This window comes from Myotis lucifugus, unplaced genomic scaffold, assembly GCF_000147115.1.
Source record: "Myotis lucifugus unplaced genomic scaffold, Myoluc2.0 scaffold_12, whole genome shotgun sequence".
In the NCBI taxonomy this organism is placed as follows: Eukaryota; Metazoa; Chordata; class Mammalia; order Chiroptera; family Vespertilionidae; genus Myotis; species Myotis lucifugus.
The window spans coordinates 9,151,039-9,174,775 of record NW_005871060.1 but is presented as its reverse complement, the minus strand read 5'-3'; the positions used below and the strand labels follow the sequence as shown (position 1 = coordinate 9,174,775).

At 42.3% G+C, this 23,737-nt stretch overlaps 3 protein-coding genes across 3 annotated transcripts; all 3 read left to right on the top strand.

Annotated features, from left to right (window-relative positions):
- Positions 1–10,713: 10,713 nt before the first annotated feature.
- Positions 10,714–11,185, top strand: LOC102420929 (cytochrome c-like). The gene has a single exon (XM_006084611.3). The coding sequence runs from the start codon at positions 10,774–10,776 to the stop codon at positions 11,083–11,085; it is 312 nt and encodes a 103-aa protein (XP_006084673.1). The 5' UTR covers positions 10,714–10,773; the 3' UTR covers positions 11,086–11,185.
- An 8,575-nt stretch (positions 11,186–19,760) lies between these two features.
- Positions 19,761–21,817, top strand: PYURF (PIGY upstream reading frame). Its single transcript, XM_006084609.3, has 2 exons — positions 19,761–20,018; positions 21,616–21,817. The coding sequence occupies exons 1-2, from the start codon at positions 19,819–19,821 to the stop codon at positions 21,758–21,760; spliced, it is 345 nt and encodes a 114-aa protein (XP_006084671.1). The 5' UTR covers positions 19,761–19,818; the 3' UTR covers positions 21,761–21,817.
- A 7-nt stretch (positions 21,818–21,824) lies between these two features.
- Positions 21,825–22,558, top strand: PIGY (phosphatidylinositol glycan anchor biosynthesis class Y). Its single transcript, XM_006084610.3, has one exon. The coding sequence runs from the start codon at positions 21,854–21,856 to the stop codon at positions 22,067–22,069; it is 216 nt and encodes a 71-aa protein (XP_006084672.1). The 5' UTR covers positions 21,825–21,853; the 3' UTR covers positions 22,070–22,558.
- The last annotated feature ends 1,179 nt before the right edge of the window (positions 22,559–23,737 follow it).

Below are 23,737 nucleotides of genomic sequence, written 5' to 3'. Positions count from 1 at the left end.
CCTGCCCTGAGTGTGACAGTGGCATCGCCCCAACCCCTGATTGGCCCTGTTCTGTGGGTGATAGAGGGCGGCGCCCCAACCCCCTGATCCGCCCTGCTGTGTGTGTGACAGGGGGCGGTGCCCTAACTCCCCTATCGGCCCTACTCTGTGAGTGACAGGGGGGAGCTCCCCAACCCCCTGATGGGCCCTGCTCTGTACGTGACGGGGGGGGGGGCACTGCCCCAACCCCCTGATTGGCCCTGCTCTGTGTGTGACAGGGGGCACCGCCCCAACCCCCTGATTGGCCCTACTCTGTGCATCACAGGGGGTGGCGCCGCAACCTCCCCATTGACCCTGCCTTGAGTGTGATAGGGGGTGGTGCCCCATCCCCCCAATCAGCCCTATCCTGAGCATGACTGAGGGTGGCATCGCAACCTCCCAATCCGCCCTGCTCTGTGCATGACAGGGGGCGGCGCCCCAACTCCCCAATCAGCCCTGCTCTGAGCCCCACCAGGGGCTGCACCTAGGGATTGGGCCTGCCCTCTGCCACCCAGGAGCAGGCCTAAGCCAGCAGGTCATTATCTCCTGAGGGGTCCCAGACTGCGAGAGGGCACAGGCCGGGCTGAGGGACCCCCCTTCCCCCCACCGAGTGCACAAATTTTTGTGCACCGGGCCTCTAGTATTATAATAATCTGTCAGGATAAGACATCTAAGAGTAGGTCCTGTCACAACACTATCTTCTGAATGTCTGGCACAGTGGCTTTTAGTTAATAAACTAGAGGCCCAGTGCACAAAATTCATACACTCGGGGGAGGGGGGGTCCCTCGGCCCAGATTGCAAGAGGGCATAGGCCAGGCCGAGGAACCCTACAGGTGCACAATTGGGGCTGGGGAGGGACACAGGATTGGCCAGCCGGGGAGGGACCGTGGGAGGGCTCCAGGGCATGTCCTGCCCGACTCGATCAGTCCTGATCGGCCGGACCCCAGAAGCAAGCTAACCTACCAGTTGGAGCACCTGACCCCTGGTGGTCAGTGCACATCATAGCGAGTGGTTGAGCAGCCTTAGCATACATTAGCATATTATGCTTTGATTGGTTGAATGGACTACCGGACACTTAGCATATTAGGCTTTTATTGTATAGGATACTAAGGTCAATTTGAGACAATAGAGTGATGAATGTGTTCACCTAAAAGCAAATGGAGTTTTAATGCCCTATAGAATTATTTTATCTAGAATGAGGAAAGAGTAGTCCACATCTCTTCTCTTCTGACCAGACCACATTGAGTTCAGTTCAGCTAAAGGAAACTTTTTCAGAGAATTATAGACAAATTGAATGGGTTCAGAGAGGAGTAATCAGAAGAAAAAGAGACCTGAGAAATTGTTTATGAGAAATAACTGAAAGGTGACACACTGACTGTAATGAAAAGGAGTAATTGGTTCTTTATGGCTGGGAAGAATAGAATTGAGGCCAAATTTTGGAAGCTACAGGTAAGACAGGTTTTGGGTCAATAGGAGGAAGAAGTTTCTGACAGTTTCCATAGCACTTTATCAGTACCTCTCTTGTAGAACTTTCCACTTTCTATCTTTAACTGAAAGTTACTCCCAGAAATTACCTCAATATCCACATAGCACCTGCTGGCACACATATTACGCCCTGAAATACTTGTTGAATGAATTAAAGAATGTGAGAATTATTAAATAAATGACTGTTAAAACTAGCCAAAGAGGAAACTGATCTGTTCTGTGAGAGAAGGCAGTCAAACACAGGCTAGTGAGCTACTTGGCCAAGATGTTATGGAGGAGATCCAAGTTCCATGTACTTGGTCGGATTAGATGACTTTTAAAGGCCTTTCAAGACCTAAAGGTCTCTAGTTTCATGACCTAGGTTTACCAGGTAAGTACTCGCTTTGTCACTTATTAGTACTGTGGCATTAGGTAAAGTTAGTTAACTACTTTGCTCAAATGGGATTATAATATGTACCATGCTTCCTACATAAATGATTGGGAAGATCAAAATAACACTTTAAAATAACAAAAACAAAACAAGAAGGTGGGTGGAAGCATGGGTTGGAGGGACCAGAGGAACCGGCTGTATTACAGGGCTCTCCCTTGAGGGTAAGGCAGTATTAACCCCAAGCACTGTGTACCAAGGGGCTTAACAATTTCAGGCTTACCGAGGGTCAGAGTTCTATATATACTAGGTAGTCCTACAGAGGGATACTCTCAGACATGCAAGGGGGCACAGGGAATAGAAAATAACCACTGGGGCAGGTGTTTCTAGCTTGATCGAGATCTCAGCCAAATGGATGGGATTCGGGTTATCCAAAACACTTAAGAAGAAAATGGCTCAATGGTTGAGCATCAACTTATGAGCCAGAGGTCAAGATTCGATTCCTGGTCAGGGCACATGCCCAGGTTTTGGGCTAGAACCCCAGTGTGGGGCGTGCAGGAGGCAGCCCGTCAATGATTCTTTCTTATCATTGATGTTTTTCTCTCTCTCCCTCTTCCTTCCTCTCTGAAATCAATAAAAATATTGTTTTAAAAGAAAGGAAATGAGGCAGAAGCCAGGGGTATAGGCCATTGTGGAGGGAAGTAAAGGAAGGCTGTGGCTCAACTTAGTTATTTTAGAGTCTAGCCTGAAAGCATTAAATGAACGCCAGGCCCCAGCTGATAAGTCTGATGCTGCACGTGCACTGCCTGCCTTGGTCAAAATGGACTTTTCATCTGCCTAGGGTTAAACATGTAGAAGAAACCATCATGGAATATAGGTGAATCAGGGTGAAAGGCAAGATGAACTTGGGAAAGTGCCCTGCAATTTATAAATGTCTATAGAGGTGTACAAGTTTATAGCTTAATGATTAGAAAGTTGCCTCTGGAGTTAGATTTTCTGGAATTGAATCAGATTTGATTTAATTTGCCTTAATAGTGGGCCCCTGCCTATTTTCTGTCTCCATGTCTTCAACTGTAAAATGGAGATCATAATAGTACCTACCTCACAGGGTGGTCTAAGGTTAAATGAGATAATGTGGTGAAGCACTTAGAACAGTTTCTGGCATATAATGAGCTTCCAATAAATATCAGTGATTACAGATTTTGCCTAGAGCTCAGTGATTCATTTTGTTCTACATACTTAGTCGTTTTTCTCTGCTCAACAATCTCTTCTTCAGCCTGGCTGGCATGGCTCACTGGATGAGCATTGACCTATGAACCAGGAGGTCAGGATTCAATTCCCAGTGTGGGGCATGCAGGAGGTAGTCAACCAATGATTCCCTCTCATTATTCATGTTTCTCTCTCTCTCTCCCTCTCCCTTCCTCTCTGAAATCAATAAAAACAAACAAAACCAACAGCATTCTATTCTTCAACTATGTCTTGATTGTCTTCTTCCAGTGATTCTCAATCAGGAGTGATTTTGGCCTGAGGGACATTTGGCTTTATCTGGAGACATTTTTGATGGTCACAAACAACTTGAGGGGAGGGGGCCTACTGGCATCTAATAAGTAGTTGTCAGAGGTGCTACAAAACATCCTGAGTGACAGAGATGCTGCTAAACAAACATGCCAGAAATCCACAACAAAGAATTTTCCGACCCCAAATGTCAATAATGCCGAGGTTCAGAAATCCTTGGACTCATTTCTAGCAACCAGAAGAATTTCATCTACAGCAACTCTGAAGGAATAAGATGGTATATTCTCTTTCCCTGTTTCCAGAGCCCTAAAACTCTGAAAAGATGTAATGTACATAAAGCTGCAGCCCTCAGTGGGCACTGCCACAAGGACCCTTGTTATTCTTGTCCCTTCTTCTTATTGAGCTCTGGAGTTGGCGGTGTGGTAGAATTTATACAGGGTGGGGCCAAAGTATGTTTACAGTTGTTTGTATGGAAAATAATACAATAATAAAAAATAGTACAAGAAGAAACTGTGTTTCACATACAACTGGAAACCTACTTTTACCCACTCTGTACACCCCAGGATGCAATGGGCCGCTTTGATTCCTTCCGAGATCCTACCCAGTTACTTTCAGGGAATTTCAATTCTCAGATAGACATTGATTGATTTTGGTGGGTAGAGGTGGGTGGGGATAGGGAAATCTGTAATCTGGCTGCCTCAGAAAGTAGTGCCTGTGCATTCTGACATGGTAGAGAGGGAAGATGAAAGATCTTTATACCTGCTTTCAGTTAGGAAGTATCATCCTGTTTCTGGAAGCATGATGTAGGTGGTCTATCAACTATTTTCATTTTCTTTTCTTTTTTAAAATATACTTTTATTGATTTCAGGGAGAGGAATGAAGAGGGAGAGAGAGATAGAAACATCAATGATGAGAATTATTGATCGGTTGCCTCCTGCATGACCCCCACTGGGGACTGAGCCTGCAACCCAGGCATGTGCCCTTAACTGGAATTGAACCCGGGACCCTTAAGTCCACAGGCTCTATCCACTGAGCCAAACCGGCTAGGGCTATTTTCATTTTCTAATTGTGTTTTCTTGCTTCATAGATGGTGGAAATTTCATTTTAGATCCTGGCAGTAGACTCAGAAATCCTACTGTTTTTGGAGGGGGAGTTTGAGGTTTCCATCTTTTCTAGAACATCACAGGTCTTTTCACTGACAGCTAGGAAAGGCTGTTAGGGCTGCAAGTCAGGTGTCCTTTAAAATCATTACTTTCTCTTTATTCCTGCTGACTTGTTTTGGAAAGGGCACGTTAAGGCATGACAACTTCCTTTGGGGTTATCAATGGATCTGTTGTGAGGATTTTCCTTTTCTCAGATTCTCAGACTTGTTAAATTTCAAATCGATGCAAAGATATGGGGGTGAAAGGAAGCTCTGATTTCTTTGGGTCACCATCCTATCATCTTATCCCAGAATTCCAGATTTTCAGAAGTCAGAGTAGGCACAAGTCCATGGTTTATGGATTCCCAGAGACACTGTATGGTAGCAGTGTGAATAAATGGTTACATTGCACAACTTTCTAATTTTAGGTTTAAAATATCCAACTAAAAATGTTATCTAATCAAGACATTAAGCTTTACAAGAACTGGAAGTGGCTGGATTATAAACCTGATGAGCTTTATTTTCCATGTGCACCTAAAGAATGTTTTTAATGACTGGTGAGTAAGCTAAATTTTCATTTTCTTCTGCAACTGGCTATGCATTTTCTTTTTCTCTGTGAATACTGATCTTGAATACATGCAAATGCTAAAACCCAGCTGTTTCTCTTTGCGAGCAAAAGGCAGTCTTAATTAGTTTTTATAACACACACATCTCTTTCACTCTAGTAGAGTGCAACACTCAACAAATAACATTTTAATTAAAATCCAGTGAATACGCTTCCTGTTCTTTTTCTCTCTTTATAATCTTTTCCCATACTTTTTGCATCTGATACCCAAGAAGTATCATCAAAATATAATTTTTCAGATAACAAAATCAAATTACCAACTTTATTTTGAATAAAGGGTTTATGATTAAAATTTCCCCATTTATGTGATTTAGTTATAGGCTTCATGAAGGAAAAGAATATAATTATATCAATTTTACATATTGATAAACCAGTTTTTGGTTAGACAATGGCTTAAGGCCACATACACTTCACTAACTGCCACCAACTGAACAGGGCCATAGCCCTGAATTTCTGAGTTCTTATTCCTTAGTAGAATATAATTAATATTATCAAGAAAGCTACATGGTCAAAATTGATTATTTTGTAGGATTTCTTCTTTGGTGCTGTATGATATTATCTAAATCAAGTGTATCTAATTGGAAATCCACAACCCCTTTAGCACATATTTTGAAGCCAATTGTATTAGGGCTGCCATAACAAGGTACTGCAGATCAAGTGGCCTAAATAACAAATACTTATTTTCTTACAATTCTGGAGGTTAGAAGTCTGAGATCAAGGAGTTGGGAAGATTGTTTCTTCTGAGGCTGTAGATGGCTGTCTTCTGCCTGTTTCTTCACATGGTCCTCACTCTGTATGTGTTACTGACCTAATTTCTTCTTATAAAAATACCATTCACATTGGATTAGTGCCCATTCTATTGACCTAATTTTAACTTAATTGTCTCTTTAATCCTACTTCCAAATATAGTCACATCCGGAGGTATTATGGGTTAAGACTTCAACATATGAATTTCGGAGGGACACAATTCAACCCATAACACTGCCAGAAATCCAGATATAGTAAAATCAAAACCATCATCCCAGCCAGTGTGGATCAGTGATTGAGCATCAACCTAAGAACCAGGAGGTCATGGTTCAATTCCCAGTCAGGGCACATGCCTGGGTTTCAGGCTCTATCCCCAGTGTGGGGCATGCAGGAGGCAGCCAATCAATGATTCTCTCTCACCACTGATGTATATATATATATATATATATACCATCAGATCAGTGCATTTTAAAACATTTTATAAGATAGTCCTATGACTTTAAGAGATTGTTTCATTACTAAGAAAATTAGTTTTTCTTCTACAAGGTCATGAAACATTTCACTCAAATTCACATTTGTCAGGCTGTTTCTCAGAGTTGCTTTCTGTCTGGAGAAATGGCGGAGTATTTGGCCTCCATTTTCGGCACCGAGAAGGACAAAGTCAAGTGGAAAAAGGACAAAGTCAAAAGGAAAAAAGTACATTAATGGGACAACTGATAAAATTTAAACCTGTAGATTATACAGTAACATTGTAGTAATATTAACTTCCTGATTTTGATAATTGAAGTGTTTAAACCACATGTCTGCAAGTTACTTGCAAACAGTTTTTTTTAAGCCTAGCTATAGAAAACTGTCAACTTATGGAATCTAGATGACAGCATAGAATCATTCTCTGTTCTATTTTTCATAATTTTTATATCAGTTTAAAATATAAATAAATTCATACAAAAAAGGAATTTAGAAGACAGATCTAATACAGCACCTCCACCCTAACTTATTATGCTCAAAATTATAACCGGACTGGAAAAAAGTTTGAGTTTTGAATTTCTTTAAATTCAAGAAGAAACCAGGCCAGAATGAATCACAGGGCTGTGCCCCAGGGGCTGGCAGGCCAAGTAGTGCTTGGTAGGAAGTCCAATGTTGAGCTATGAATTAGCCAAAGATGCCTAACAGGCTAGAGAAAATTAGGAAAAACAGACTTTCAAAAACTCGGAATTGTGACCACAGTTTAAATAAAAATATTCAGGCCTTCATTTCATTTAACCATGATCCTGGTAAAATCATCATATTTTTCAATTCTATTGTGCAAGCTACATCACTGGAGAGTGAAGTCAACTTAGAGTTATCAAATTCCCCAATCTCTCCAAGCACGGAAAACACAGCTTTCTACAATCAGAGTGAAGAACTCTCTATTTTCTTCATCTAAATACAAGGAAAGGCTCCTTTTAAGGTTCGTTTCCTTTTATACCATAGACTATTTGATTGATACAATCCAAAGAGTCACTGGAAACATACACAGAGTAAAACATCTATTGATTATCATTTTGAGAATTGCTTCTATTATTTTTTAAGACCCCCATAATACACTAGCCCAGCAACTTTCAACTGGTGTGCTGCAAGAATTTTTAAAACATGAAATACCTGCCTCTTGTTTTTATTTTTTTATGAGAGAGAGAGAAACATTGATTTGTTGTTCCACTTATTTATACATTCATTGGTTGATTCTTATAGGTGCCCTGACTAGGGATCAAACCCGCAACCTTAGGGTATCAGGATGATGCTCTAACCAACTGAGCAAACCAGCCAGTGCCGCACTGACCTCTTTTCCCTTAAGTTGTCAAATTAAAAAATGACAAATGGCCAACACAATAGCTGTCTGGTGTGAATGAATCAAAATTATACCTATTTTTTTTGTCAGATCAGCAAAAAATATATTTTTTAGTGTGCTGCAGAATTTTAGTAATTAGTTTATGTGTGCAATGAGATGAAAAAGGCTGAAAATTGCTGCACTAGCCTAAATACAAGTAATACAAAAGTCATATAAGTCATTTCCAGCCTGTAAACTTGCTGCCTTAATTTTTTTATCCTTTTCCAGCATTATGGGGCTTTTAAAATCATGTCAGTGTCATGAACAATTCTACTCATGATTTTCATGTAATAAGTTGGAAGAGGATATAACTTGAGGGCTGGTAGACTTTTGAAAGAAAACAATTCTTTCTAGCAGAAGAACCCTTTCAGTCACAGGAACTAGCTAAGAAAAAGAAAAAGGACTGGGAGCAACCTGAAGAGTTTTTTCCTAGAGAAAAACAAAAACTGTTAGATTCACAGGAGATACCCACTGGGTATTTATAATGTTCAAGATGATTCTAGAGCAGGGTTCTCAGTCTTGACATTTGGGCTAAATCATTGTTATAAGGGCCTGTCTGTGCATGGAAAGATGTTCAACCGCATTCCTGGCCTCTACCAGTAGCACTATCCCGGTGGTAATGACTCCACACCTTGCCAAATGTCCCTGCGAGGCCCAAACCATCCCTTTGAGAGTGTAGTCTGAAAATCAGCAGTAGCAGCTGGAAGCTTTAAATAAATGAGGATTTCCAGCACCTATGCAGTGTCCTGAGTCAGAATTTGCAGTTTAACAAGACTCCCAGGTGACTCATATGTACATTCAGGTTTGAAAAGCACTGCCAGATTATATGGATCATATGTATCCACCCGCAGGAAGGAATGGGGACAAGTGTGGGGAGTGGAAAGAGGAAGAAAGGGAATGAAATAAAAAAGAGATAAAAGCTAAAAAAAAACTTGGTTAAAATTGAAAACACATAGAATTTTAAAATCAAACATAAAATTGGCCTAACTGGTTTGGCTCAGTGGATAGAGCGTCGGCCTGAGGACTGAAGGGTCACAGGTTCGATTCCGGTCAAGGGCATATATCTTGGTTGCAGGCACATCCCCAGTAGGGAGTGTGCAGGAGGCAGCTGAATTGATGTTTCTCTCTCATCAATGTTTCTAACTCTCTATCCCTCTCCCTTTCTCTCTGTAAAAAAAAAAATCAATAAAATATATTTAAAAAAATAAAAAAACCAAAAAAAATAAAATTGGTAGTGCGCAGAGGATTTTTAGGGCAGTGAAACTACTCTGTATGACGGTATAATGGTGGATACCTGCCATTACACATTTGTCCCTAGTGTAAACTTTGTTCTTTGGGTGATTATGATGTATTTATGTAGGTTCAGCAATTGTAACTAATGTAGGTAGGACGCTGGCTGCGGAAGTTGACAGTGGGGGAGGCTGCGCATGTAAAGGATATATGGGAAATTTTTGTACCTTCCTCTCATTCTTGCTGTGAATCTAAAACTGCTCTTAAAAATTAAATCCTTTAAAAATGATACTTAAGCATAAATAATTTTTCTTTTTGTGAAATTTTTGACAAAGTTGCCAGTGAGGAAGATAAAAAAGAAACCTTTAAAACGGATTTGAAGGAGAATAAAGTTAATGACAAGGAAGTTAGGACTATATTAAGTTAAGCACAGTTTTATTCATTTATTTTTAATATATTTTTATTGATTTCAGAGAGGAAGGGAGAGACAGAAACATCAATGATGAGAGAGAATCATTGATCGGCTGCCTCCTGCACACCTCCTACTGGGGATCGAGCCGGAAACCCCGCAGGTGCCCTGACCAGGAGTTGAACTATGACTTCCTGGTTCCTAGGTTGACACTCAACCATTGAACCACACCCACATGGCTAAGCACAGTTTGAATTACTGAGGCCTAGATTAGAACAATGCGTATTAAGATCAAAGTGGGTGAATGTTAGAGGGCTTATGAAGAAACAAATTGTAAGAACTGGTGACCAGCTGGATCTGAAAGAGGATAAACTTTTGTGATGTTGCTTCTCAAATGGTCACTTTCTAAGCTAGGATGCATTATCTGGAGGAAAACCTTGGAAAATGAGTACCACCAAATTATTTGCTGAAGCCCCAGGGAACATCAGTTTTAACGTCATTTTATCCCTTTGATTTAACTTATAAAATCAGAATTTTGCATGGTGTAGTAATTCAAGTAAGTTATTTTCACCCATCCCCAATGCTCTACTGTAAATCCTTGCAGATAAGGAATTTCCTATTTTTTATGACAATTCGGTGTCAAGAGGATGATTGTTTTCATGAGTGGTTCCCAGTACTCACACTTCTGAATCTTTTTGATAGTTCAGATCAGAGGTTGGCAATTTTTTTCTATAAGGGCCAGTTAATAAATATTTTAGGTTTCATGGTTTATTCCGTCTCTGTAGCAACCATGACTTTGCAAAGTGAAAGCAGCCATAGATGACATGTAAACAAATGACCATGGCAGTGTTCTGATAATACTTTACAAAAACAGATGGTCAGCCCTGGTTGGTGTGACTCAGTTGTTAGAACATAGGCCTGCACACTGAATCCGATTCCCAACCACGGGCACATTCCAGGTTTGATACCCAGCCCAGTAGGGGTGCCCGTGTGAGGCAATTCATCAATGTCTCTCTCTCACATTCATGTTTCTCTCTCTCTTTTTCTCTCACTGTCACCCCCCTCCCTTCCACTCTCTCTAAAAACCAAACCAAACCAAACCAACAAACAAAAACAGGTGGTCAGTTCAATTTGGCCTGAAACCCAGTTTTTGACTCCTGGTCTAGATTTTTCCTTTCAGATTAAACTCATCTCCCTCATAAAAATGTAAATAACTAACATGCATTGAGTACAAAGTGTCAGGAACTATTCAAAGTGATTTACATATGTTATATTTAATTCTCACATCAAGATTCTGGGACAGAGAGCGGGATGTCCGGCTTGCGAGTGGGCATCTCCGTGTTGCGCGCGACTAACGAGCGATTTAAAAATGGGTGATGTTGAGAAGGGCAAGAAGATTTTTGTTCAGAAGTGTGTCCAGTGCCATACTGTGGAAAAGGAAGGCAAGCACAAGACTGGGCCAAATCTCCATGGTCTCTTTGGGCAAAAGACAGGTCAGGCCCCTGGATTTTCTTACACGGATGCCAACAAGAACAAAGGTATCACCTGGGGTGAGGCTACACTGATGGAGTATTTGGAGAATCCCAAGAAGTACATCCCTGAACCAAAAATGATCTTCGCTGGCATTAAGAAGAGTGCAGAGAGGGCAGACTTGATAGCTTATCTCAAAAAAAGCTACTAATGAGTAATAGTTGGCCACTGCCTTATTTATTACAAATGTCTCATGACTTTTTTTATGTGAACCATATTTAAATTGATCTCATACACCAGAATTCAGATCATGAATGGCTAATAGAGCATTTCTTTCGGGCAGTCCTGATTTCAATAAGATTGGCTTGTGGTTAAATGAATATGGTCAGCTTTTTGAGCTTTGATGGTAATTTTGGTTCAGCAAGCACTGTCACTGTCCTCCCTTCTAACAATATGGTGGGACTTGATTCCTAGTGTTCAACTTTTCACAGAGGTGGCAAGTGCCATCTCAAAACCTGTAGGAGATTGGCTTACATTTAGATTTCTATGACTGGTTGTGTTATTATGTTTAAATTCTGAGGAAACCCCTTCACTGTCTCTTAGACCTGCAAGACTAGCTTGTGTCTCAGCTGGTGTTCATTAGCCTGTTAAAAGGAAGGGCTGCAGATAAGCTGGCAGTGATCATTTTATCTCTTTGGTCCCAACTATGCCAATTTAATAAAATTCTCTGTATCTAAAAAAAAAAAAAAGATGCTGGGGCAGTTTATCACACAGGGTTTCGTGTAGGAAAATAAATAATTCTAGGTATTTCTAGTATATAAGGAGTTTACTCTAGGGAAGTATGTGCTCGTAAATTCACTGGAAGAGCTGGAAGAGCACGAATATAGGTTTGTTCTCGAGTCATACTTTCATAGCTGTGGTCCAGAAGGCGGGAAGCTGCTATGGCTCCCACTGCTGTCACTGCCATGGCTGCCTCAAATTCAGGAAAATGTGTCTGGAGGGCGACATGGTGGATCCATGCAAACCTGTGTCGGGCAGAACCTGCTTGTCAGCTCACCCTGCTGCAGGAAGCTCTCCTCTGTCTCCCTTCCAAATCTCAAGTACATGTTTAATGCTTATTGCACACCCACAATGCTAGCTGCAAGAGCCTGGAAAATGTTACTTTTTAGCTTCTCTAAATAGAAGGAGGGTGAAATGGAGGTTGAGAGAGTCAAAGCAGCTGGCCTGTTTAAGCTGAGTTGGAAAGAACTTCCTGCCATTTTTTCCTTGATTTCCTTTCATCTAAATAGACAAGTTAATAATATGGGAAGTGGCATATCTGGATATTCCCTCTTTGATATACTTACAGTTTTAATTATCTTTTATTTTTGAAGTATTTCAAAATATATAAGAATAGAAATTTTAAAGAATAGTTGTGATGAGTCTCTTTAAGAAGTACCATTTCTCTTTTCATATGTTCATGTCCTAATTATGTTGAAATTTTAAGCTAACGATCAAACCTGGCCATTTTTTAAAATCAGTTTTGAAATCATAGAGTTATATATGGAAGTCACTTAAAATGTCTATTAACATGCATAACCCATGGACACAGATAATAGGGTGGTGAAGGCCTCGGACAGGGGTTTAGGGTGGGCTAGAAGGGGTCAATGGGAGAAAAATGGGACATATGTAATACTTTCAACAATAAATATTTTAAAAACTAAATAAATGCCCTGGCTGGTTTGGCTCAGTGGATAGAGCGTTGGCCTGCGGACTGAAGGGTCCCAGGTTTGATTCCGGTCAGGGGCACATGCCTGGGTTGTGGGCTTGATCCCCAGTGCGGGGTGTGCAGGAAGCAGCCAATCGGTGATTCTCTCTCATCATTGATGTTTCTGTTATGCCCAGATTTCAAGATTCCCAAGAGCCCACCAGGGAGCCAGCCAGTCCGATGCAAAAGCAAAGAGTCCTTTATTTCAAGCTAGCTCGAGCTCCCCATCCACCACACTCACCGACACAACGGCAAGGCAAGTGGCCAAGAGAGCAAAGCCTGATGGGACCAGGAGTTTTATAGGGGGGTGGAGTAAGGGCGGGAGAGGGGACTGTGGGCCCCGCCGATTGGCCAGGCGCGAGTCGGTGTCTCATTACACAGGATGTGGTCATAGTGATGGCTTGCACTTCCCTTGATTATCATTGGTTAGTCCAGAGAAATCCTGGGTGTGGCTAGCAGAGGCTTCTTCCGGGAAGAAGCCTTTGCCGAGCACATGGCCCTGCCCAAAAATGGAGGACCCAGGGTAAGATGGAGGGCGCAGTCCCCGCCCCTTCACTGAGAATGCGGGGAAGGGCGGGGGCCGCGTGTCCGCAGGTTTGAGATCTCGCCCTTTCAGTTTCTATCTCTCTCTCCCTCTCCCTTCCTCTCTGAAATCAATAAAAATATAATTTAAAAAAATAAAATTAAATAAATACAATGTATATTAACATCCAGCCTTCCAATATCCACTCAATTCCATATTACTCACTCTTCTCAGATCTGCAATATAGTATGGACGGTTCATCATACTCATCTCTGCAACAGGCTTCATGTCCTAATTTGTAAAATCAAAATTTTGTTTTCATGGCTTAAAAAGGTTTTTTGTTTTTTAAAAATATATTTTATTGATTTTTTACAGAGAGGAAGGGAGAGAGATAGAGAGTTAGAAACATTGATGAGAGAGAAACATCGACCAGCTGCCTCCTGCACATCTCCCACTGGGGATGTGCCCGCAACCCAGGTACATGCCCTTGACCGGAATCGAACCTGGGACCTTTCAGTCCGCAGGCCGATGTTCTATCCACTGAGCCAAACCGGTTTTGGCATTAAAAAGGTTTTAAAAGGGGATAAAATGGGTGTCTCCTGAGATCTAAGTAAATCAATAATTTGATAGTGCTACAAGACCTATACTTTACTGACACTTCCCCAACCCTTCCATCAAGCACAGGTATTGCTCCCTCCTGATGTTCAATATTAATTCACCAATGTTGAATGAATACACAAAATAATGCATCATATGTAGCCAGGATTTTTAGCTAACTGTATCCTAAAAATCAGGATATTTTTTATGCCTTTATATCCCTCTTTTTTACCTCCTAACACAATACTGAGAATATAGAAAGTGCTCAATGTAAATATTCATTGAACTGAATCAATAGTTTTAAATAAAATATACCAATATCAATTATTAACCTCAAATATTAACTGGTAATATTTATATTTTAAAACTATTTCATTAAATAAAAATTTAAAAGAATCAGCAACATTCCAACCACTTAAAGACAACCAACATTTTGGCTTCTATTCGCAGGTTCTTGGCTTAAAAATTAATTGTACTCATTGTGCACAAAATTTTGTGTCCTGCTTCTTTTCACTTATTATATTTAACTAGGGGCCCAGTGCATGAATTTGTGCGCCTTGAAAGGAACTGTGGGCCACGAGGCTGTGGTGGGCACAGGGGTGGGTCTCGGCCCATCCTCTGCGCCCCTGCCCAGCCCCTCCCGTTGCAGCTCTCAGTCCCCTGTCTGCTGGCAGCCCTGCTCCCACCTTTGCTGCTCCCACATGTTGATGGTGCTGGCCCCTTGCTCGGCACCGCTGATGGCGTGGAGCAACTGGGGCTGGTGCCAGCAGCAGGTGCAAGCGGAGCCAGCGCTGTCAGCGGGTGCGAGTGGCAGCTGCTGCACCGATTGCCCCTCAGGAGCAGGGGGAGGTGGAGAAGCCCTCAGGGGTGATTGGGGCTGGCAGCCACCACTCACACCCACTGACAGCACTGCGCGATCTGGACCGGTGCTGGGCGCCGGCAGCGGGTGCAAGCAGGGCTGGCATCAGCAGCAAGTGTGAGTGCCCAGCCAGGATCAAAGAATTTTCAGTACCACCAGAAGCTCACCCTGATGACAGCCACTGGTGCCCCGCCTTGGTCTGGGGCCCCGCTCACCTGCTCCACCATCCCGCCTCAGCCAATGCCCGCCATGTTCTGTGCTCTGCTGCCTGCTGCTGTTGCCCACCATATTCTGTGCGCGCCCTTTGGTGGTCAGTGCACGTCATAGTGACCAGTTGTTCGGTTGTTTGGTTGTTCTGCCATTCAGTCAATTTGCATATTAGGGTTTTATATATCTAGATCATCATTTTCTGTGTTATGGTGACTTTTTATTTTTAATGCTGTATAATGGTACAGAGGAGCTCTAGCCTCTAGGACAGCGTGATGGGTAATTTTTTGTGTCAATTTGACTGGGCCAAGGGGTGCCCATATTAATCATTATTTCTGGGTATGCTAGTGAGAGTGTTTCCAGATGAAATTGGCATTTGAATCAGTGGGTTCAGTAAAGTAGATTGCTCTCTCCAGTGTGGGGACATAACCCAATCCATTGATAGCCTGAATAGAACACAAAGACAGAGGTAGAAGGAATTCAAACCTTTTGCTTTCTACCTGGCTGATTGAGCAGGGGCATGTGTATTCTTTGGCCCCTGGACTGGGATTTACACCATCTGTTCCACTGGTCCTCCAACTTTCAGACAGTATATCACAGGACTTCTCAGCCTCCATAATCATGTGACCCAATTCCTCAAATTGGGAAATGGAAACTTATTTGATGTTTAAAATTTGCACTAGTTACTATTGAGGATGAATATTTTATGTGTTTGTTTATTTATGTGTTTATGTGTTCATAATTTTTTTTCACACTTTTTGTCCATTTATCTATTGGACCCTGGATTTTCATGAACTCATTAAAATTGCAACATATCAATAAAATTGATTTTTTGTGATTTTCCCCCTATAATAGATTTCACAAAATTAAGGAAAGCACTGGCAAAATAAAAGCAAATCTTTGTAATCACAGAAAGAAAAGTATAAGCAGAAATAATATTAGTTTAAATACTGAAGGATGCCATCTAGTGGAAAATTGGTTTTAACTTCTCTTTCTGGAACAGAGCTTCCCAAATTTGGTATTTATGGGACCTTTTAAAATTTATATTCTAGTCTCTCCTCTGCCTGGAGATTTTGAACTCACCTAATGTATATGATTGCCCAAGAGCGTATTTCAATATTATCTATATTAGAAACTATAAAAATTTGGTATCAGTTAAAATTAAGGTGCCCAGTGGTACATCGTACTTTCCCTTTTGTGGATGAAGAAGGGGCCACCTACTAAACCTGACAAGTCCATGGGAGGCCAGTATGAAGAGCCTTGCAAACGCAGAGACTGAAAGCAACCGCACAGGATGAGCTGAACATAAAAATGCCTAACTGTAAGTGGGTCATGGTGGGTAGTCACATCCCAGGCCTGTAGCTTCCTTCACCAAGGTCAATCTTTACCTTAAGGAAGCCTGTATTTTTGCATCTAAGATACCATACCTTCAGAATGTCAGAATAATCCCTTTCTTTGAGCCCTCCGGCTTCAACTTTTCACCTTAGCACTGAACCCCTCCTTATTACTATGTTACTGCCCACATTCCATCTCTATGTGCTGTGAATGTTAATGATTAACTACCCTGTACCCACCAATGTAAAAGAAGTATGTGTCTCTCCATTTTACCTTTAATACAATCTCAGAGATTTCCCTGCTACGCTTTCTCCCACCTCCCTAATCTACCACCAGTGAATTTCATGTAATTACGTCTCCTCCTTTGATTCTAATGATGAAATAAGCTGTAAAACAGCCATTCTCCAGAGTATTTCCTCAACCAGTTGATTTTGGTTCCCAGCAATTGTTGTCAATTTGGCTCAAATAAACTCTCCAAAGACTTTTTCTTAGGCTCTACTTCTTTTGACAACCTTTTTTTTTTTTTTTTTTTAAAGATAAATCTATTCTTTTTTCAAAATGTTTTTTTTTCTTTCAAATGTTTATTTATTTTGGAGGGGAGAGACTGTAGGGGTGGAAGTGAGGCATTTAATGTTACCCCCATGAACTGCCTATAAGACATAAGGTAATATTTTCTACTTGATAAACACTAGAATGACTTACTGGGTGAATCAATGCTTCTTCTTCTTCTTCTTTTTTTTTTTTTTAGCCATGATTTACACATTTATTTAGGTGATTCATGTAACTTAAGAAATAATTACACAAATGCTACATTAACAGAAGGTATGAAGTATAGTGTGACAAACAGCAAACTCTCAATGATTCTTCTTAAGTTTTTAAAAAGTTGTTCTTGCTTCAGCAAATCAATTAATTAATCATAAGGACTTCCGGAGTAAACTGTTGTGAGAAATTCGGTTCTGACTTGGCAGTAGAGTTCATATTTAGGGATATGAAGCTCAACAGGCAAAGGAGATCTTATGGTGTGGTTAGGATATTGATGGTTGAGGTTAGATTTTCTGTTGTGGTTTTGAGTAGAGAGGACAGAACTTGAGAAGACTGGATGGCAATGCATTAAAATATGTTTTTATTGATTTTTAGAGAGAGAGGAAGGGAGAGGGATAGAGAGAAACATTGATGAGAGAGAAACATCATTGATTAGCTGCCTCTTGCACGTACCCCTACGGGGGATTGAGCCGGCAACTCGGGCATGTGCCCTGACTGGCGACCTCTTGGTTCCTGGGTGGATGCTCAGCCACTGAGTCACACCAGCCGGGCTGGTCAACATTTTCTAATTAGAATTTTCACCAACTTTACCACAAAAAAGTAATTTTGCTGCTGATAACATACTTTTTAATTGCGGTCTGTGCCAACCCTGTGCTAACTGCTTTACTTGTATTATTTGATTTGAGCCTCTCAACAACTCTAATAAGGTAGGTACTATTGTCATACCAGAGGCATACCTGGGAGCTATTTCAGGTCGGTTCCAGACCACTGTAATAAAGTAAATATCATAATAAGGTAAGTCGTAATATTTTTGCCGGTGGAGAGTCTTGCCTTCAGTTTGTAAAAAACACAACACCTGTGAATTCCAATAAAGTGCAACACAATAAAAAGAGGAATGCCTGTATTTTACAGAGGGTAACACTGAGGTAGAAACGTTCAGTAGCTTCCGCAAGGTCACACAGCTAATAAGGTACCTTAGCCTGGAGCCCATCATGTTATCACATGTGTGCATAGGGCTCTAACATGGGAAAGATAACAGTCACCCCAACAGTCGAAAAGGACTAATGATTTTACAGTTCTGTACTGTCACCTACATTCAGCTTAGTATACTCCATGCAGAAATGAGCTGTATTCCTTAATTACTGGGGGCTGTTTAGGAACATTGTGCAACTTAATATTTACATTGTTTGGATTCATACATCACACACTCAGATGTTCCTAAAATATTTGCCATAGGTTTTTGGTGCTATAAATTTGTTTTTTAATAATTTGCTCTTACTCTCCATTTCCCTCCTAATGCTAACACAAATTAAACTGGTCTGCTTCTGACCTTCTGTGTGGAGGCAAACTGGAACTAACTTATTTATAACTGGTTAGAAAACCCAGTTGGTCGGGATCTGTCCGCCAGGCCAGGCTGATGAAGCTGGCCTTACATGGGTGCCTGCCCCTACGCCACGGGGGCCAAGACCCTCGGCCTGCCCAGCCTGCTCTGAGCCCACTAAGTGGTGGAGAAGTCAGCTCTGCTTCCCCAGCCCTCGCTGAAACAACCTCCCTATAGTTCACTCCCTCCCCAGGGTCCAAGGTATCAACTAACCACAAGCTAAAAAATTAATTCGGGCCCTAGTAGGAAATAATGTGAAGGTAACACAGGCACTTTTTAACAGTCCTACATCCCTGACCTCTCTCTATGCTGAAATCTTTCCAGCATTAGTGAACAAAGAGCATCAAGTCATGGAGTGGATTTTAAAAAAGAGCGTGAACAAACAGTATACAATTTTCTCAATTTATTGTTTACATTGCTGAGTGGCAGACAAGCTTGAAAATATAATCTTATATTTGTATCTGTATATCCCTCACTCCCATCCCTACCTCCCAGGAGCTCAAAGTGTGAAATGGTCGAGCCCAAGGATGCAGAAAAGGTTCAAATCAATATTCAGCAAAAAAAGGGGGTGGGGGGACTGGCGACTAACAAAGAATCTCCTAGTTACAGAAGAATAGGGGAAATAAAAATAATGGCAGCGTTACTTGAGCATTAATTTGTCCCAGGCACTTTTCTAAATGCTCTTTGAATGCACTGCCATATAGTAATCCCCACAAGGGATTATTAAGGAACAATTATGAATCTTATTATGCAAATAAGTGAATAGTTAATTCATTTGCTGGAGTCAAACAGCTAGTAAACTCTGGACCTAGAGCCAAGCTGTCAGGCCCCAGAGCCCAAACTCTTCCTTCACGTGCTACAGGCAGGAGACAAAACCTGTGTCACCCCCTCGGAGAGTCAGAGACGAACCTGGGGCGAAAGAAACCCCCACAGGTCACCCCTTTAGTGAACATCTGCTGATGACACAGGCGCTTGGGCTCTTGCTGTCTCACAGCTCATTTGGAGAAGAAAATTAATTGTGCTTATTACGCAGCTGCATTCAAAATGAACCCCGCAGGGTACGCGCCTATGGACGTCTTGGACTGTCAAGAGGACTAAGCCACTCTTTTCAGGTTCTTACTTTTTTTTTTTAAGTGAGAGAAGAAAAAGAAAAACGCCAAACCAGGTTACAGGAACTGTGGTAAAGACTCACATACAACAAATGAATGCTTTCAACATACCCAGTGCGATAGGAGGGTTTGAAACCTCACGTTGCAGGTAACCACGTAGGTCCCAGCCTAACATTGTGTGACTCCGAGGTCCGGCCCCCGACGCCCTGCGATTCAAGCTCCGAACCGCCGCCAGGGGACTCCGGCTGCCGGAGCGGTGCCCCGGGGATGGCAGCCGGGTCAGCGACGCCCTCGGAACCAAAGCGCTCGCCCCGCCCCGCCCGTCGGACTGCGTTCCCAGCGCACCCAGGGGCGGGGCCTGGGCGTCGGGCCGGACGCGCGGGGTCAACGTGAGCGGCGGCGCCTGGCGGCGGGCGGCCGGACCATGCTGAGTGCGGGCAGGCTCGGCGCAGTGCTGCGGGGGACGCGCGCGCCGTCGTCGTCCACGGTCGCCCGTCGGTGCCTGCGCGTGTCGGCGTCGCGGCCGGCGGCCGACGAGAGCGAGAGGCCCGCAGAGCCGCCCCACGCCTTCGACCGGGCGCTGCTGGAGTTCCTGGTGTGCCCGCTCTCCAAGAAGCCGCTCCGGTGAGGCTCGCCCGCCCGCGGCGCGCTTCCTCTAGCGGCGTCCCGCGGCCTCCCGCGGCGGGCAGAGGGCAGGCGGGCCGCGCGGCCGCCTACGGCGCCTGGGAGCCTTTAGGTCCGGCCGGGTACTCACCGCTGCCATGTTGGGGGGCCCCGCCAGCTCCCACGCTCCTCCCCCTGCGTTGGGAAGGGCGGGAGGCGGCCGTGGGGGAGCCGAGCCCCAGGGCCCCCAGGTGTCACCGCCGACCTCACCGACGCGTTTATACGCCTTTGGCTGCGTCTTAGAACCACCCGAGGACCTTTTTATTTTTTTTGTATTTATTTATTTATTTATCTAGATAGATAGATATTTAAAATACATTTTACGAATTTTTTTGCAGAGAGGAAGGGAGAGGGATAGAGAGTTAGAAACATCGATGAGAGAGAAACATCGATCAGCTGCCTCCTGCACACTCCCCACTGGGGATGTGCCCGCAACCAAGGTACATGCCCTTGACCGGAATCGAACCTGGGACCCTTGAGTCCGCAGGCCCACGCTCTCTATCCACTGAGCCCAACCGGGTAGGACCCGAGGCCCTTGTTAGAAATGCCGACTCCCGGGCTCCACCCCACATCGGGGAATGGGAAGGTGTGGGGCGACCCGAGTGCTTCTAACGCCCGGCCAGGTGGACGAAGCTGTGGGATTCGGGAGGAGGCCCAGGCCCTGCCGGCTTCTAAGCCGAGATGATGCGGAATCCTGTGTCCAGAGGACGCCTGCCGCTCTGAAGCGTGTCAGCGCCGTTGCTGCCCTTTCCCGTCAGGTCGGGGCTGCCTGGCGTCTGTGAGGCTCCCCAGCCTCTAACCCGGAGTCCTCGGGGCCAGCAGCTCTGCCGTCCGGGCTCCGCACACGGGATCGCAGATTGAATCTGCTAACCACCACCGTGTTGTGCGCGGTACCACGTTCGGGTGGTAGAGTGATAGGAATTTTAATTTTCTTCCTTTTGCATTTTCCTTTCTAGGTTTTTTCCCCATAATGAACATAGCAGATTTTCTTAAACATTGCAATTACCACTTGATCTACCTTTTTGCCCATTGTGGGACTAGCTCACTGCAGATTGGCTGTTTTCCAGTTTTCTCAATTTCTGCCCTTTATCTTTCTCATACTTTTGTTTTGTGTGTTTGATTTTTCAGTGGTTTCCTTTGAATGGGCCAGTCAGTTTGCTCTCATGTGTTCTAAAACGAGGAAGTTGAATTTTCCTCTAGTGTCCTTTCAGTAGTAGATTAACTGGGATGGTTTTGGGGGTGACCAGAGTGATGAAGGAATAGTTGAAGGGAAAGGGGAGAGCTTTTCTGACTGGTATTTAAAAAAAAAAAATTAAGGCATACATTGAAAATAAAGTGAAAAAGAAAATATGAGAGAAACTGACTAAAGTGGGAACAATTAGAGATTTTCTAAAAGAAATGATTCGGTTGGCTATTACTGCTTTTACAATTAAGAAGTTTAATTCTGCTTTTCTGGGATTAGCTCTGTGTCAAGAATTGGATAAATGTTATTTATTGAACTGCAAGCTCTTCCCAGTATTTTATTTTTCACAATTCATTTTTTCTTTTCCCCCCTCAGATATGAAGCATCGACAAATGAATTGATTAATGACGAGTTGGGAATAGCCTATCCAGTTATTGATGGGATCCCTAATATGATACCACAGGCAGCTAGGATGATGGCACATCAAAATAAGAAGCAAGAAGATACGGAGCAGCACTAGATCATAATTAAAAACGACACATACAGCCAGATTTTCTTACCACCATCGACCTTTTAAGAAGTCAGGGTGGCAGGTAGTAAGTGGAAGAGGAGAATGTTTCTGTCTCTTCCTACATTGACTGTCCTCATTCCATTGATCTCCTTAGCAGGACTGTTCTACTCGGCCTCCGTGGAGGAAGACTTCCCACAGGGCTGCACCAGCACCGCCAGCCTGTGCTTTTACAGTCTGCTCTTGCCCATCACCATACCAGTGTATGTGTTCTTCCACCTGTGGACTTGGATGGGTATTAAGCTCTTCAGGCATAATTAATGCACCCAGAGCCAAGATGGGATATACATTAATGATAAGTCTTGAGTGTCTAGCTCAACTGCATGGAAATACTGGAAACCCACTTAATTTTCAGGGAAGATGCTGTGCCTTGCTTCTGTCAGAGGCTGAGGACCGTGGGAGGCGTACACTGCAGAAGCTTCTTTCATTATACTTTGGTTCTGCCCTTGTTTTTTGAAGGTTCTAATTTATAACTACTGTGTCAGAAGAAACATTTCACACAGTGTCTTATTGGAAATTAACAATCCCAACCATCACCTAATGGCTTTTATTTCTTATCCCTTTCATCTAAAAATTAATAATTTGAAATTTTATGTTTGTTTGAGATTCAAAGTCTTTGATAAAGTCACATGTTCTACAGATAACTGAAATAACTCCACAGGAGCTATGTTGGAGTAGTTATAGAGAAATGCATTTGAACTAGTGTGATATAAAACTATAATAAAATTGAAACTTCATGGACTTACAAAAGTTTTGAGTCAGTAAAATTACCTTCATTTCTTTGGCATCAAATACTTAACATTAGTAAATAATAAAATGACACTTTTCCGTAAAACACACGGTTTTGTTTTTGAGTATGGTTCTAAGGGAGAGAACATCTAAAAATATTCTACATTTTAAAGTGTAGGCTATTTTTAGAGAAGCAGTTAATACCCAAATAGAATAGTTTCCCAGGAAAGTATTTACTTTTAGGGGTAGAAGTGGGGTGTTAGAAGCCTTGCAAATAGCTGATTGTGACCTATTGAGCTGAGAACTATGTTTTGAGCCACATTTCCTGACTTAGGAGACAAATTTAGCATGAGTAAGGGCATGAGCGTTTGACATAATAGTTCCTGATTTTCCAGAACTTTCAACAAGACTGATAGAGGTTAATATTTTATTAGTTTCCATAAAGAAACCTAAGAATTAAATATACTAATCTTAATTTATTTTTACTAGAATCTTAAAGTACTTTAACAGAAGCGTTAGACATTCTTATGGAAAGAAAATTAAAACGAGGGCATATGTATTTTATATTACATCAATTCAATGTATATACTTCAGAACAAATCACATTTTAAAAATTTACACCAATCTACAGATAACCTAGAAAACTACAGAGGTTCCCATCATTTCCTGAAGTTATTCTTTTTAATTTACCCTAAATCTCCCTGTGGTCAGTGTAAATGAAACAATTTTGTTGATAAAACAAGCACTGTGTCCTGCAAAGTCTGTTTCAGCTTTTACAAGTTCAGCATTTTACCATTTTAGAGGAAATTGACAAGTATACCCCTGGGGAAGTTCACTAATAGAATTCATTTAGCAGTAAACTGTACACTAGGTAGTTTTAAACAAATTACATATAATCTTTAATCTTATAACCTAAGGGATAGGGTAAGTAATATTGGCACCATTTTACAGATGAGGGAACTGAAGCACAAAGATTAAGTGATTTACCTAGGGCAGCGGTTCTCAACCTGTGGGTCTTGACCCCTTGTGGGGTCGAACGACCCTTTCACAGGGGTCACCTAAGACCATCGGAAAACATATAATTACATATTGTTTTTGTGATTAATCACTATGCTTTAATTATGTTCAATTTGTAACAATGAAAATACATCCTGCATATCAGATATTTACATTACAATTCATAACAGTAGCAAAATTACA